General features: G+C 42.8%; 1 protein-coding gene across 2 annotated transcripts in view; it reads left to right on the forward strand.

The window, feature by feature from the left end:
• Positions 1 to 1,712: 1,712 nt before the first annotated feature.
• The window catches only part of LOC308080003 (prickle-like protein 1), an 81,214-nt gene continuing 64,997 nt past the window's right edge, over positions 1,713 to 17,929 (forward strand). Inside the window, exon 1 of one of the 2 annotated variants that reach the window (XM_080421685.1) lies at positions 1,713 to 1,844. In XM_080421685.1, the coding sequence (XP_080277811.1) occupies positions 1,800 to 1,844 (45 nt within the window). In that variant the 5' untranslated portion in view covers positions 1,713 to 1,799. Of the gene's footprint in view, positions 1,845 to 13,346; positions 13,581 to 17,929 lie in introns of those variants that run through there. The other variant, XM_080421687.1, reaches the window with a different exon arrangement.

Raw genomic sequence — 17,929 nt, forward strand, 5'->3', positions numbered from 1 at the left:
TTTTGATTATTACAAAACATACATTAACCACTTCAGCCCTATATACATGTTGGCCATTTGAAAATAGCAGATCTACAAGCTCGAGCTTGTAGATCTGTTATTTTCAAAAGATTTGTTTACATTTGAAAACTTGTGAAATGGGACATTCTGCATAATGAGTACTTTCTACTTTTGGTGCTTTAAGGACATTTTGATGCCAACACTTTTGTACTTTTACTCAAGTACATTTTGAATTTCTGAATTTAGCTTGTAACAGAGTATTTCTACATTGCAGTATTGATACTTTTACTTAAGTAAGAAATGTGTGTACTTTTTCCACCACTGGTGACCGTCAGTGACAGGCAGCCATGAAGACTTCCGTCCACTCCAGTTCAACTGAACAATCACCCTTCCTGACCTGGTCAAATGACCCAAACGTTACAGAGTTGGGGCACTCAGGAGTATGGGGGGGGGGATTCTGTTGGGAGGTTGTGGCTGCTGCCGGGTGCAGCAGGTTGTGTGGAGCGGATGTGGTGCATGTTGTTAGAGTAATTAGGCCTTGGATCTCCATAGGGAATAATGGCGGGTGTGCGTGAGTGTGTGTGTGCGTGCATGGGTGTGTACTGTGTACGCATGTGTGTGTACTGTGTGTGTGTGTGTGTGTGTGTGTGTGTGTGTGTGTGTGTGTGTGTGTGTGTGTGTGTGTGTGTGTGTGTGTGTGTGTGTGTGTGTGAATTGGCGGGGGGGGGGGGGGGGGGTTCCTTGAGCAAAGAATGAACAATCCACTTAAACAGGATTAACTTTTAACCAGAGCGTTCAGTCCACTGTCACACACCTGTCTATAAAAACACCACTGGGTAAGGAGACAGCCTGCCAGTGTGTGTGTGTGTGTGTGTGTGTGTGTGTGTGTGTGTGTGTGTGTGTGTGTGTGTGTGTGTGTGTGTGTGTGTGTGTGTGTGTGTGTGTGTGCGTGCGTGCGTGCGTGCGTGCGTGCGTGCGTGCGTGCGTGCGTGCGTGCGTGTGTGCGTGCGTGCGTGCGTGCGTGCGTGCGTGCGCGTGTATGCATGCGCGTGCATGCGTGTGCGTGTGTGCGGCGCCGCAGGGGGCGAGCCCACTGTTGATTTACTTCATTCAGCAATTAGCACTTGGAGGTGGCAGGAATTCCAGATATGAGGACCAAGGCGATGTTTCCACTCCACTCCCCTCTGTCTGTTTCCTCCCATAAAAATACCCAAATTAGTTGAATTAGTCAGCTAAGCCTCTCTGGGTGTCACACTGACTCTCAAAGTCTACCTGCCAGACAATGCTCTGACTTATCCCGCTGCCGTACACAGTCAAATCCTTGTTGCAGAGGTTCTCAGACTTTGTAATGTCAAGGACGCCCTTAACTCTCAGAGATATAGACCTGTATACAGTACATACTGTGTATCTGCTGGTCTTATGCCGTGTGTGTGTGTAGATATCTTGATCATTTTTGTGTTCTCTTTGACAAGGAAGGTGGCTTGTGGGCTTGTCTGTTGAGACTTATTTGTCTGTTTTGAAAGAGAGAAAGAAAGAAAGAACAATGCGTTTCATCTGCGGGGGGTCATGAGGCTCACTCTGTGAGTGAATAACCACATGCACGCAGCTTAAGAGCTGCATCATAACTCACCCTGACAGATGCATGTCGCTCAACACTCTCTCTAAACACACAGTCAGAACAATGGAGCTCTGTGTCTCACACACTGATTAGCTGTCTCTGAGCTAAAGGGTAATTGAACTCCTCTCCGACTCGGACGGACGGACTGAAGCACACCGATGACAGTGTAGTGATAGAAGCGATGGGCCTCCACCTCCACCCCTCCCCCCTCAGGCAGTGGTGTAAAGTAAGTACATTTATTCAAGTACTGTGCTTATAAGTACAATTTTGAGGTACTTTTACTTTACCGGAGCATTTCCAATTGTCTGTATACTTTTACTTCGACTGCATCTCAGAGGCAAATATTGTGCTTTTACTCCACTAAAATTATTCGAAAACTTTACTTACTAGTTACTTTGCAGATATTACATTATAAAACATACATTAACCACTTTAGCACTATTTTATACTTAGGCTGTTTGAAAATAGCCGATCTACAAGCTCACAACGCGTCACGATGCGACGTGTTGTGAGCTTGTAGATCTGCTATTTTCAAACATTTTATTACTTTTTGATACCAACACTTTTGTACTTTTAGTACATTTTTAATTCCTCTTACTTGTAACAGAGCACTTCTACATTGCACTTTGCATTAATACTTTTACTTAAGTAAAACATTTGAGTACTCCCCCCTGCATACGCATAGGTTGAGCCTTGTGGTAAAGAGAGCAGAGATCACACAGACAGATAGACAAATGACAGGTCTGAAAGCGCAACGCAGATGGCAGGCAGATAGCATGGTGATGAATGAGTGGGAGAGAGACAGATCGACCGGACATGCATTCAACCATTCAAAGCTGAGCTGATTATGAAATCTTCCCTCTCTTCTCCTTCCTTCTTTCGGCTCCATGGATATTTTTGCTCGCCAAGAATCCAGGCTTGGAATGTGATGGAGCTATAGTGTGGGGGTGGGTGGGGGGGGGGGCTTCGATCAGTGGGAGACGATGCAGAGATGAGTCAGGTGTCATACTTGGTATAATGCAAAAGAAATATGTCCAGCTTAAAGGGATATTTCACTTTTTTTTTTTTAATTGGTCATTTTATTGTCTACTCAGGCTTTTGTGAGCCCCCCAGACAGTTTTTAAGTTGCTTGATTCAGTATTTGATATGACATTTGATATTAATTTTATCAGACACGCCCCCTTCCTATACAAACCCATTATAACTTCAAACTCCATTTTTAACATGCTAGATTCATCAAAAATACCCGTCCATGGTTCTGGTGACTCACCCTGCCCTCCTAATACGTTTTTGATAACTTTTTTCATTTATAATTTTTTACATTTTTATTGTATTTAATTATCTTAATAAAAAAATATATTTATCAAAAATAAAATAAAAAAGTTATTGAAAAAACACGGTCACCTCACGTATTAGAAGGACAATATCAGTCACCAGAACTAAGGACGGGTGTTTCCGATGAATCAAAAAAATGGAGTTTAACGTTACAATGGGTTTGTACAGGAAGGGGGCGTGTCTGATAAAATGAATATCAAATATCTAAATACTGAATCAAGAAACTTAAAAACATAAGCCTTAGTAGACGATAAGATATCCCAAATTTGGTTTGAAAGTGAAATATCCCTTTAAATCATTCAACTTGGTGTTGATCTTTCGAGTCTTTATTTTTTATATATATTTATGTATTTTTAAGTGACAATCTGACACAAGCCTTTGAAATAAGGCATCACTTTCACTTGTTTTGAGAAAATGATCAAGACAAATCGAATTTGCGTACAAATAAATTATGTATCACCCAATTCAAGCTTGTTTCTACTCTCTCTTTTAAAGGAGTAGTTCACCCAAAAAAATCTCTTGATTTTCTATCAATTACACACCCCATGAAGCCTTGAATTCATGGAGATTTTTTAGTTTTGTCGCATTCCTGAGCCAATAATTTGATGACCGGCGGAGTCTCCGGAAGGAGACTCAAAGAGTCTCCCCATTGAGTCTCCTACTGGAAAATTTGAGGCTTCATGGGGTGCGTAATTGATAGAAAAGAAGAAATGTTTTGGGTGAATGACTCCTTTAAGCTCAATTTGACTCTAAATGATTTGTATATCTTGCATTTATTGCCTGCAGGGTTGTAACTTGGAATGCGTTGGGGGAAGACCTTGTTGCAAATAATAAATTAAAGAGTCATTTCTGAGTCGGTCTTACACGTGAGTGTTGTTGATGCCGATCTGCAACTCAACACAACGTTAAGCCCCATTCCCACACCTTGATTGACAGGCTTCCTCTGGGCCAAATCTGGAGACACTTATCCAAACCTGACATGCAGAGGAGGGGGGGGGGGGTGAGGGCTATGGGTTCATGGCGGGGGGTTAAAGGAAGGAGGTTTATCTGGTTGGTGGAGAAGAATTATTTTGTTCCAGAAATCACTCATTTTATCCAAATTATTATTATTTTTTTAATTCTATATAGCCTATATTGACATTGTCGGATGGAAACCTCCTATGTTCAGCACTTAGGATTCAAAGATATATCGGCCGTGTATCTCTATCGGACGACATTTTCCTTTTTGACTGCCATCAGCATATTGGCAAATAGGTTGACATTCACTGACGGCAGTAGCAGATGTTTATCTGTTGTTGTGACACTGACACACCAACTTTGGGCTATGTTGACGTGTTGGTTATCTGCAGCCTAGCCAAGCTGCAGATTTGGAAAATAAACAAATATCGGCCAAATTATTATTTTAAACATAAACATATCGGTATCGGCTCAGAATTGGTATCAGCCTGTGTGCGTCCCTATCCAAATCGTTACTTTTCAGGAAATTGAAAAAAACAACCTGTGCTCCAGTGGTGTAAAGTAACTAAGTACATTTACTAAAGTACTGTACTTAAGTACACTTTTGAGGAATTTTTTATTTTTTATTTTTATTTCCCATTTTCAATACTTTTACTTCTACTCCACTACATCTCAGAGGCAAATATTGTACTTTTACTCCACTACAATTATTTGACAGCTTTAGTTACAAGTTACTTTGCAGATTTAGATTATTATCACGAAACATACTTTAACCACTTCAGCCCTATATATAATTCGGAAAATCTCCACCTCAACCGGACATCACTGCCCTTTCGCTCACGCACAAAAAGGTATTCATATAGCTGCTTTTTCCTTCTTTCAACGTTGTGCGCGTGTGTGTACGTCCTGTGTGTGTGCGTGTGTGTTTGTTACTGTGCCTTTGTACTTTTGCGGTTTGTCCGTGCGGTCTTCTACACCGACGTTCGGGATCAGTGTTTCCAGATTGTGCGCGAAAAACAAGCGACCAGGTTTATGAAAACAAGCCCAAAAGAAGCGAGCCCTTCAACCCGCGGTGTCGAACTCTAGAGGCCCGAATTTCTAGTTAATTACAAAAATGAAGCATGAAATGTGGAGATACGAGGTTTCACTATATACAGTGACGATATAGTATATCTAAGAACTAGAGCCTGCAAAAGATGGCTGGTTCCACTTCCTGCCAAAGTGTCTGGTAGAGCCAGACATACAGTACTTCACCTCCTCCCTTCTGCCAGAACTGTAGCGGCAACTGATTGATGGTTGGTATTATTTTTCAGAGCTGCCTGACAAGCATCATCCTGTAAATATGTATCTGGAAGTTATTCCAGCATAAAACAAAAACAGTCACCAGGCACCCAACTGCAACTTGCCAAGTAAAGGGGATTTAAAGATACTGAGAAATTGCTAAAAGCAACACCTACTCTTACGAAGTGATTGACAGCAGCACATTAAGACAAAGGCAAGTGCTTTCGGAAAAAAAACATGAGTAAGCATCTGACCGGTTTGCTGGCGTCAATTTACCAGTCTGGCCATGACCCTCTGGCCAGGCTGGGGTCAGACGCCTAGCATTGCTCTGATGTGGGTTCACTGGGGTCAAATGTTGCCTAAACGCAAAAAAAAGACTCCATCAGTCACAATGATGAAGTGCTGTGTGGGTGTGTGGTATTTTTTTTAAATGAGTGGATATCAGATTTCAGAGCATCTATACATGAAATAGGAATCCAAGTCTTCTTGCTTTGACTGCTATATGGCGCGCCGCACACAGATCAAATCATACGGCTGCAGTTTACTTAAGTACTGTAGGTATTTATACTTTAATTTCCAATACTTTTACTTCTACTCGGATCCAAATATTGTACTTTTACTCCACTACAATTATTTGAAAACTTTAGTTACTAGTTACTTTGTAGATTGATTATCATTCAAAACATACATTAACCACTTCAGCCCTATATACATTTCGGCCATTTGAAAATAGCAGATCTACAAGCCCACAATGGGTCGCGATGGGACGCATTGTGACCTTGTAGATCAGATTTGTATACATTTGAAAACTTGTGAAATGGGACATTCTGCACAATGAGTACGTTCTACTTTTGGTACATTATTTTTATTTTTATACCAGTACCTTTGTACTTTTACTCAAGTACATTTTGAATTCCGGACTTTTACTTGTAACAGAGTATTTCTCTGTTGCAGTACTGATATTTTTAAGTAAAACATTTGAGTATTTTTCCCACCACTGTACGGCAGCCACCTGCACTCTATAAAAGTGGTGGTTCTCAAAATGTTCATGTCAAGGACACCCAAATTAACATGTATTTGGCCGCGGACCCCCATCTGAAAATATTCACTATAATAAATATACGTAAAATATTTGTGTTGTTAAACTGTCGAGATGTTTTGAAAGTTGCAGATCTACAAGCTCACAAAGGGTCACATTGCGACGCGTTGTGAGCTTGTATATCGGCTGCAAATGACCGATGTAAATAGGATTAAAGTGATTAAAGTGATTTTGATGCTACATCAACTGGGGACCACCTGGGGGTCCCAGATCCAACTTTTAGAACCACTGCTCTGTGATACTACATTTATATTTCATGAATTCTGCTGATGTTGCTGCTAACTCTCTATCCAGCACTATTCTATGCCATCTGATTACCTCTGATATAAAACAAACAAGTGTTATCATCATCATAGGGTAGTTTCAGGTTGAGCAAACCCCCTCCAAACCATTAACTGAATGACTGATAGCTAGTCAAGCAAGCCTCCTGTGATATAAACAATAATTATATGTCCACACAGACCAACTACAATTATATATCCAATGTTTTAAGGCCAACATTTAAAACATTCTAATCCATGTTTAAGCAAGGCAGTTCATTGCAACATGTGGGTAGACAGGCGTTGATATAGTAGTATATTTGGAGTTTGAGCAATGCCTCTTCACTCCACCTGATGAATGAAGTCAGAAAGGTTAATGAGCCATGGCATGATGTTGGTACTGTGCAAGTACAACGCAATTAAACCTTGCTTTTGGGTTGCGTAGTTACCTTGTCATGATGTAACTCCAAATATTGGTCAGATACAGTGGTGGAAAGTAACTAAGTACATTTACATTTACTTAAGTGCTGTACTTATATTTTCAGATGGGGGTCTGTGGCCAAATACATATCAATGTGTGGGTCTTGAGAACCACTGGCATAAAACACAGGCTGATGATGTGGAATAAGGCCACAGCGTGTTATCGGGACATCAAACCAGACCTGTGCATGACAGATCAGCTTGGTTTAGCTCCGATACCATCAGTAGTAAAGTGCTCCAGATAATGTACCTTTCATTGACTCCCGGTGAATCAGATACCCTGGTATGCAAGATAAGCGACTTTGGTAACACTTCAACTGTGTGTGCATTTCTGAAGCATGTTAACTGCTTTATAACCAGCTTGTGACCACATGATCTACAAGTTATAAGTTTTACGGTTTTAAGGATACAAATGGTCAGATGAATTACAAGAGGGGCTGTGTGTGTCTCAGCAAACCATGCTCTCGTACGTCAATAGAGTCCACGTCACTAGCCTCTACGTCACTAGCTATACACTTCACTGCTCGAGGTACAACGAACATGTTTTGTTAATGTGTTAAAGGTTCGTGTACGTGTTTCCTCGAATCCTCGCCACGGCTGTGCTTGAATGATCAACATCATTGGAGGCAGTGTGTGTGTGTGTGTGTGTGTGTGTGTGTGTGTGTGTGTGTGTGTGTGTGTGTGTGTGTGTGTGTGTGTGTGTGTGTGTGTGTGTGTGTGTGTGTGTGTGTGTGTGTGTGTGTGTGTGTGTCGTCACCACTGAAACTTCACAAAATGTTCACCTAAATCCCATTGTTCTGTCAATCAACATTTTGCAGGGAAATACACAGAAGGCATAGGGTATTTTTTTCCCCAAACTGTGTGTGTGTGTGTGTGTGTCAACAATGGGTTTACTTAGGTTCAGAATCAGCTACGTTTTCCCTTTAACTAGACCAGCGTTTGAAACGAATGCCTGATGCCACCCAGAATGACATGATGTCCTCATTGCAGAATACCTCCACTCTCGAAACCCTGTGTCCATCAAGTACAACCTGACCACAGGGTTCCATTCATGTGACCCACATCCCCTACGGTGGTCGCCGTCACAAAGCAAGCCGTCCCCTAGCTGGGGAGGGGACACAGGGGATCGCTTTCCAAGACTCCCTCCCTCCACAAAAGAACAGGAAGAGACGAGGTCGGAGAGCAGGAGAGGCAGATAAAAGGCAGTGATCAGCTGTGATGGAGCGCTATCCGGCTACTGACACCATGACTGGATATAGGCCTACTGCACGGTGATGTGGGTATAGGATTCACTGGCCCAGTGCCCACCTTCTGTATTCCCTGTTCATCCTCCTGACATCCTAACTGGCTGCCCAGTAGTGTTGATTTTGACAGCAAATTTTGATTCAGTTTTAGTCCAATTCCATTTAGTTTTAGTCGTATTTTAGTGATCTGAAATGTTTCATTGTTAGTCTAGTTTTAGTCGACTAAATATCATAAGATTATAGTCGACTAAATCTACAGCTGATTTAGTCGACTAAAATGTACTTTGGCGGTGCCTTGATGCCGTCGTAATGGCTGATTTTGCACTTGGTTGCATGCTGAAAATAGCCGATCTACAAGCTCACAACACGTCGCAGCGCGACACATTGTAAGCTTGTAGATCTGCTAGTGTCACACCCGAGCGCAACCGAACATAAAATGACTTGTCTTTTAGTTCTACTGGATCTCTTCTCCACTCGTCCCTCACTAACATTTTCATCGTAGCTTAGTTTTTATTTTGTTTTCATTTAGTTTTCGTCAGTGAAGAAAGGTAGTCGACGAACATTTTTCGTCATAGTTTTAGTCGACGAAATCAACACTGCTGCCCAGTCCCCATAATATAATCCAGAGTGGTAATGCATAGACCTACCTTTTTAGCCTCCACTCTTCCTCTACCTCTCACTTTCTCCCTCAGTCTCTTTCTCTTATCTCAACCCCTTCTCTGTCTCTGTTTCCGTCTCTCTCCCTCTCTTTGTTATGTCTCTCTTTTTGTCTCTCTCTATAGTACGTCTCTCTGTATTCCTTGGTCTTTTTCTTTTCTCTTGTCCTCTCTCTCTCTATCCCTCTCTCTCTCTCTACTTCTTCCTTTCTCTCACTCTTTGTCTCCATTTCTCTCTCCTCAGTCTATCTTTCTGTGCAGTACACGTATACCATAGGCTTAATGTTACAGATGTCTGTGAGCAGCGTACAAAGCAGTGAGTCCAAGCACAGAGGCGGCCTCTATTCTGTGTGGAGCTGAGGTGAACAGGTGGAGAGAAAGCAATCGAGATCTGAGAAGATTATCGGGTTTCCCGTTAGGGGGGTTCAGATGTGTGTGTGTGTGTGTGTGTGCGTGCGTGTGTGTGCGCGTGTGCGTGTGCGAGTGCGTGTGCGTGTGCGTGTGCGTGTGCAAATGTACATACACATGGTGTGTGACAGGGAAAGGTGCATAGCCTGGTTCCACACAAATCTGCCATTAAAAATAATAATTTGCCCTCAGCCTCAGTTGAGATTGGATTTCTCTCCCTCCGAAGTTGTGAGGGACCAATCAGGGCCCAGTATGCAAATATGGGTCGGGTTTATCACCGGAGACATTTTTTTTAATCCGCCCCTTGGAAATGCACGTTGTATACAGAGATTCCAGACTAATATCTATGCAGCCAGTGATATTAGTCTGGCCATGCCAGGCTAGAAGGTGCACGCAGCAGGTAAAATGAACGCAGAGATTAGCTGCTCTGTCTATTGAGTGAGAACAGAAGACTGAGGATGAAGAAGGAGGACGAGGAAAGAGAATGAAGAAGAAGAATCAAGAAAGAGTTCCACTTTGGCCACACTGAGAGGACTTTCAGACTGAATAATGGAGTGAAACCAAATGAACATTCAGGCTGAGTGTCAGGCTAAGGGACCCCCACTGCATTGTTTATACAATTGTGTTGCAGATTAAATTTTTTCACATAGATTTCATAGATAGCTTCATTGACAATCATCAGTGTTCCGGTAAATGTTGTTCATTTCAGACATTTAACCACTTCTTAAACCTTCAATACTTGATTTGCTCCTTTTCCCCTCCTTACACCAAACCTCTTTGCCTAATGTTCCCCTCAGAATAGGGATGCTAAGGGTTCAAGTGGTTAATGTAAAAACACATCCTATTACACAAAGATTTGGCGGCCCCCCCTATAGTAGCTCTGAGGACCCCCTATAGGGGTCCCGGACCCCCTGTTGAAGACCCCCTGATCTAGACAGCAGCATTGGGCTGCGTAATGCAATGCAATGTACTACATGATGAAATGCATTTGATGCAATGTATTGGCAACAAAAGGCACTGTGTTTTGGGTTCTGAAGCAGCCAGACACCGGAGGCGTCAATGTTATGTGATGATAAGAGCAAACAAGCTATAAGTAATCCTGATCTACTGTAATGCGGCTACTGGCAGACTCAACACAAAAAAAAAGAAAAACACCAAAAATCCCAAATAAATCACGTTGTCGGAGCGACAGCCGTGCCAGGGGTGAGCGAGGTCACCCAGGAGTGCCTCGGTGTGTGGGCCGACCATAGCTGGCATGGGGACAATAAGCCATACTGTTTGACCTGCGCTGTCACACTGCCAGGCCAGCCTCCCCGAGCCGACAGACGCACAAACGACTGCCTTTCACTTCACCCAGACTCTGCCAGTGAATCAGAGAATTCAGCAGTGGTGGAAAAAAGTACTCACGTTTTTTTTACTTAAGTAAAAGTATCAATGCTGCAATGTCGAAATACTCTGTTCAAAGTAAAAGTCCGGAATTCAAATTTTACTTGAGTACAAGTACAAAAGTATTGGTATCAAAATGTACTTAAAGTACCAAAAGTAGAAAGTACTCATTACGCAGAATGTCCCATCTCACAAGTTTTCAAATGTATAAAATGTATTTAAAAAATATTTTGAAAATAGCAGATCTACAAGCTCATAAAGGGTCACGATGCGAACAGGTGACTCATGTTTTTTTTTAAGAAGAGAAAAGAAAGGTGACTTTTTAAATGGTCTCTTCTTGGAACAATGTTGGTGCCTCTGATGCTTCCAAGTGTCTCTCACCCGAAATTCCAGTCAGAGAGTAGGACGTTATTGTCATCTTACTCTAGAGTCCCTTTTATTGGACATTGGCATTTTCATATTTAGAGTTTAGACATATACTTACTTCCATGATATAATATTTATTTAACTATATGTCAGGACCCAAAAGGGTCAGGGGTCAAGGACCCTGTTTCAAGATGGTGCTCTTTGGGAAAGGCACTTTAAACTGCAATTTCATCACTGGAGCTACTCCCATGAGTGAATGTTGTACAGTAACTAAGTGAAGCAGGGTGTTGCCAAAAAAAAAGGAGAAAAAAAGGATTATGCTCAACAATACCTTCCTTGACAATAATCTTTCTTTAAAAAAAAGGAAAAAAACCTTGTGATGGAAGCAGAAATTAATATTTTAATAAGTCTGTGTTCGCGGGCCAAGAGACAGAAGTGACTCATTTAGGTCAGTGGGCGAAAAATATGAAACCTCTGATTTACTGCGATTTGTGAGGGAGCCCGGACACAATGAAACAGTATTTTCTATGTTCTAAACCTCTGTATTTCTGGGGAGAGGTTTGGTATTCTTTTTTTAAGAACCGCATTCAATGTCACTCACTTATATAGATAGCCTCTTCCCGGTAGATGTAGAAAGCAGCTATATTTGGAGCAATTTGGGATGAAGAAGTGCCTTGCTCAAGGACAGTGTACAAACAATGTGTTGATGAAGGGAGAAGGGATCATTCATCTATTCCACCAGCAGACCAAAGTTTCCCAAATGTCTCTCAACTCTTGAAGGCATGATGTCAATGTGGAGTTTGAAAGCTAAGAAAGAAATGGTACCCAGGCCTATGAAGAACATTAAAGAAATAAAGAAATACATAAATAAGTGTCCTCTTTTTAAGAAACAAATCCGAAGCTCAATTATACTCTGTTGTAAGACGGTGTTGTACTGTCGCCAGTGGTGTAAATTAAGTACATTTACTCAAGTACTCAAGTACAATTTTGAGGTACTTTTACTTTACTGGAGTATTTCCAATTTTCTGTACTTTTACTTCTTCTCCACTACATCTCAGAGGCAAATATTGTACTTTTACTCCACAATTATTTTTTTTAACTTTAGTTACTTCTTCTCACAAGTGAGTTTGTAGATCTGCTATTTTCAAAAGATTTGTATACATTTTAAAACTTGAGAAATGCATTCTGCATAATGAGTAGGCTACTTTAGGTACTTTGAGTACATTTTGATACCAATACTTTTGTACTTTTACTCAAGTACATTTTTGATTCCGGAATTTTACTTGTAACGGAGTAGGCTACTTCTACATTGCAGTATTGATATTTTTACTTAAGTAAAACATGTGAGTACTTTTTCCACCACTAAACTGTAGCTTGCCGACAAGCACTATGTTCTTCTGGCGACACTGGTGAGTCAGAAATGTCACGGTGCGCTGAAGTGTGTGTGTGTGTGTGTGTGTGTGTGTGTGTGTGTGTGTGTGTGTGTGTGCGTGCGTGCGTGCGTGCGTGCGTGCGTGCGTGCGTGCGTGCGTGCGTGCGTGTGTGTGTGTGTGTGTGTGTGTGTGCGCGTGTGCGTGTGTGTGTATAGCTACAACAGTAATGCCGTCCATCTGTAAATGAGACGGGGGACACATTGGAGACGGGCCACGTTCTCTAGACAGCTTAAGAATGTGTGTGTGTGTGTGTGTGTGTGTGTGTGTGTGTGTGTGTGCAGTGGAGTAAAGTAAAATGTTGAGGTATTTTTACTTTCTTCAGCATTCAGACATTCTGCACAATGAGTAGCCTACTTTCTACTTTTGGTACTTAAAGTACATTATACAAATACTTTTGTACTTTTACTCAACTAATGTTCAATTCTGGACTTTTACTTGTAGGCCTAAACAGAGTATTTCTACATTGCAGTATTAGATACTTTTACTTAAGTAAGACATGTGAGTACTTCCATCACTCACACACGTGTGTGTGTGTGTGTGTGTGTGTGTGTGTGTGTGTGTGTGTGTGTGTGTGTGTGTGTGTTGAGGAGGGGGGGGGCGGCGGTGGGTTGCTAGTTTAAACCAATCAGGACAGAGCAGCAGCGGCTGCAGCGTTAATGTCATTTCTGCCGTTAGAGTGGTGAGAGAGAGAGAGAGAGAGAGAGAGAGAGAGAGAGAGAGAGAGAGAGAGAGAGAGAGAGAGAGAGAGAGAGAGCGAGAGCGAGAGAGAGAGAGAGAGAGAGAGAGTGTGTCTGGACGCTTTAACCGTCTGACGGGAGAGAGAGCTCAGCTCTGCAGCAAGAAAACACTCCTCTTCTGTGCTTCTTTCTTTCTTTCTTTCTTTTCTTTCTAACTTTCTCAGCATTTTTCTGCAACAGAAAAACAACAACAACCCTCCAGTGAATATTAACGGACTTTGTGTGTGTTCGCTGTGCGTCCCAAATGTCTCCGGTTGCGCTTTTATTCTAAAGGAATAATATCCGTCGCTGTCTCTCGCTGCCTGGACGCGGAGTTAGAGGTAAGAAGAGCGTCTGTCTGTCAGCCTTTCCATGGAATTCATTTCCACATCATTATTATTGCTTTGAAGTTGTTTCTTTATCACTTTATGTAGTTGTGCCTGTTTTTTTTCTGCATAAACCACGTTCGTTATTGCCATGAAATGTACTCTATATATGAATGTATGGATTATTTTTCTCTTTTTTTTTTACGGGGAATGGAAACATCAAGGTTAATGTTCACCTTGCAGAGCAGAATCTACCCATCGTGGATTATAATGACAATCATTCGCCGGAATCGCCGCACAAAACGCACTTATTACTTAAAGTTCACCCAAAGCAGGCTGTCGCCTGCTTTGGGTGAACTTTAAGTAATAAGTGCGTTGAATCCCGACTTACTTGAATCCACGTTTCGTTTATAGCCTGCTGCAGGCTACAGACGAATCATGGATTCAAGTCGTGATTTAAATTAAAAAGAAAAGAAAAAAAAGAAACAACCCCACGAGTGCTCAAAGGAGAGGGGGAAGAAAAAAGGTGAAAGTATGAGCCTGGGGTTTGGAGAGGGGGATTTGGGGCTTCGGAAAGTGTGTGTGCGCGTAAAGACGCACTAATGGAGGTTTGCTCTCTCTCCAGATGTGTGGACTCAGCTGTTGCCTGTCACTCAGGTGGTGTCTCTCTCTCTCTCTCTCTCTCTCTCTCTCTCTCTCTCTCTCTCTCTCTCTCTCTCTCTCTCTCTCTCTCTCTCTCTCTCTCTCTCTCTCTCTCTCTTTATTATCCTGCCTTGGGCGCCCTCTGAGCAGCTCCATAGCTTTACTTTACTCTCGCATCAGTTTTGACAGACAGGCTACAGTACATGCCATCATGTCCAAAGAGACACAACGTGAAGTAAAACTACCTCAACCCAGTATTATCTGAACTAGAGTCAGTGGTGGCCCCCTAGCGGTCACATAGATTCAGGGCCCTATTTTGGCCGGAGCCTTACCCATTATCCCTAAGCTTCTTCGCCATGTTTTACTATTTTTTAAAACATTTTCAAATAGTTCAAATAGCCAATCTACAAGCTCACAACGTGTCGATGTCAGATCGGCTAGTTGAACTAGTTGAAAATGTTTTTAAAAATAGTAAAAAATGGCAAAGAAGTTTAGGGATAAATAATGGGTAAGGTACCTGCGAAAATAGTGTATGAATGAAGACGCATCTTCTTTATTTCCTGCAGGTGTTACCAATGATACTAATGAAGGCTCTGTTCCATTCTGGTCAAACAGAGTGCTGATATTGTTGTGCGTGTTATTGGCTCACTGTAAACACTCTGCTACATCAGTGGGTCTCAAAGTGTGGTCCAGGGACCCTCTTGGTTCCTTGAGGGGGGATTCCAAATGGCCCCTTACGGGTGTGTAACTCTGAGAGTGTACAAATGGAACCAAATGGATCCGTAAGGGTCCATTTGGTTCCATTTGTACACTCTCAGACTCAGAGTTATGGGGGTCCTTGGAATTAAAAGGTTTCAGAACCACTATGCCACACTAAATGGAACAGAGCCTTCATTAGTATCATTGGTAACACCTGTGAAGGAAGTAAGGCCCAACTTCTTTTCGATATGGCTGCTGTGTGTGCATAGAGCCTGTGGTCTTGCTCTTCAGTGTTCATCATGGTAGAATCATAATATAAATTATATAAAGTCAACGTTCCAGCAGAATGCTGTTTAGTGTGCATTGCAAAAAGTTGTGTAATGTGGACAGTCTTTTTTCCTAACGGTGATAAGAAAAATCCTTGACGTCGGAACACCACCGCAGAACTTACTTTGGAAATTCATGTAACTGTCATAGCCTTGGATCAAGACTGTCATAGATGTTTGTTATCAAGTCTGACTTTTACTTTTGTATCTTTGATAAAAAAGAAGGGTCTTGACACTCAATACCAGACTAAAACACTTCTTAAATGTATATGGCTGTACGCCATGTGGTTCTAGATAGTACAGTGTATTGGTCTCTCTTTAGTGGAAGTGAATGACAAACTGGTGCGTAGATCAAGTGATCTTGGGGCAGAGCAGAGGTTGCAACTGGCAAGCAGTTGGATCAGGTGACTCTGGGGTGTCATCCTCTCAGTGGGGGGCCAAATGGCCAGCCTGCCAGACTAAAAGATACACTAGTTACTTCACTTCTGCTGGAGGTATGCAACCGAACATGTGTTGTTAATGTGTTGTTAAAGGTTTGTGTGCGTGTTTCCTCGCCAAGGCTATTTTGTTTGAATTTCAATCTACATAATATCTGTATTCTGGAGCGTGCGTGTGCGTGTGCGTGTGCGTGTGCGTGTGTGTGTGTGTGTGTGTGTGTGTGTGCGTGGTTCAATCTCTGCACAGGCTCCAGCGAGTGTGTTTTCGTGTGTGCGTTTGTGTGTCAGCTGGGGGTATGTATGTCTGTGAGAGGTCTACCTAGTTAAAGCTCCAGTTAATGGGTCAGCCATTGAGACCACATGGAAGAATCCACGCAGTAAAATCCTGAGTGTTAATAATTCTGAGAGTCTTACAAATGGAACCAAATGGACCCGACGGGTCCATTTGGTTCCATTTGTAAGACTCTCAGAGTTAAGTGCAGTCAGCTTGTCCCTCAGGTGACCAACTGGACTGCACTGCTGTGCTCGTTCGCTGTCTCTCATTGCACATAACGTTGCATCTAATGTCTCCAGTGTCTGGCTGCTTCTGCACTCAAAACACAGTGGTCCCTTTGTTGTCAGAAAATTCATTACATCGCTATTTTAAATTGCGTTGGCGCGCGTTCTGAAACCCCCGACAGCTTGATTTATAACTTGAACTTATAGGCTACACACATTGCATTTAAGCATTTTTGCTGTGCGCTCTCGTTCCGGGGCGGTTTATGGAGAGCACTATACACAGTCAGATAAATGGATAGGTTGTCAGCGTTCAGAGGAGGAACCAATAGGAATGCAGGGGAGCACGAGCCAGAGCAGTGTCACACATGAATTTGATCATTATTCATCTATCCACCCACACAGTAAAATGATCAAAATCCAGTGTTAATTTAACACTCTGAGAGTATAAAAAAGTAGAGTTAACAGACTTAACACCCCTGATTTTGATTTCTGCATACGCTAGAGAAGCCATTATATATGTGTACGTGCGTGCGTGCGTGTGCGTGTGCGTGTGCGTGCGTGAGTGAGTGAGTGTGTGTGTGTGTGTGTGTGTGTGTGTGTGTGTGTGTGTGTGTGTGTGTGTGTGTGTGTGTGTGCGTGCGTGCGTGCGTGCGTGCGTGCGTGCGTGCGTGCGTGCGTGCGTGCGTGCGTGCGTGCGTGCGCACGGGAGTATTACAAAGGGATGCAGGGAATTAAGTGACTGCTATCCCGGCCTGGGGTGTGAGACATTTGATTACACTTCAAATCCAGCTTTCGCCAGAATAATATTATCCCAACATGCTTATGCATTCTGCACATCATAATTGCGTCCTTGCCACTTTTGTTTGGTTTCTCCTGGGGGGGGGGGCTCCCCCTCCTCTCCTCTCCTCTCCTCTCCAACATCCACAGAACGCGCTTCAACAGCACAAGCAGGCTTGGGTTCACCAGTGTGGGAAGATTGAAAACATAAGGCTCGATCCTGCAGTGAGTGCACGTTCCCTCGTATGTATGCCCCCCCACGCCCACCCCCTCCCCTTTCTCCAGAGGCGGTTCTACTGCCAGAGAGGAAATCCAGCCGGGAGATTGTTTTGATATTGTTGGAACCTCTCCTGGAAAACCTCTTTAGTCGAGGACCCCGGGGTGTTCTGTTGGTGGGGGGGGTTCTGGATTCAGAGACGCAGGCCTGGCCGCACACCAGTTACTCGGTTAAAACACCTCATCTGACTGCAGCGCGAAAAACTGTTGAAAGCATTGCTTCTCTGATTCCTGAGATACCGTCCATTCAAGGAAAAAAAAACCCGACGGGTGTAGTAACGGCGTGGTTCCCATGTGGATCTCGGACTTCATGTGGCTAGTCTATGACATCAGTCATCTAAGACATATCTAGGACATTTCAGCGAAGGTTTCAGCTCGATCCGAGACCCGCTGACTTCCATTATAAAAATTAAAGTTAAATATTTCAAAAAAATATAAAACATATGTGAAAAAGAATCCATGGAGGCACTTCTTTGGCCTACTGGCAGCAGCAAATTTGGCGCTGATTGGTCCAGCGATTAGCTCCGGAAAGTCTCACACACACACACACACACACACACACACACACACACACACACACACACACACACACACACACACACACACACACACACACACACACACACACACACACAGACAGACCCTAAGTTACAGACAGCTAGCCTCCTACAAAACTAGAGAGCCAAGCCATAAAAGATGACTCTTAGAA

Source organism: Gymnoscopelus braueri, assembly GCF_963280865.1.
Source record: "Gymnoscopelus braueri genome assembly, chromosome: 23".
NCBI lineage: Eukaryota > Metazoa > Chordata > Actinopteri > Myctophiformes > Myctophidae > Gymnoscopelus > Gymnoscopelus braueri.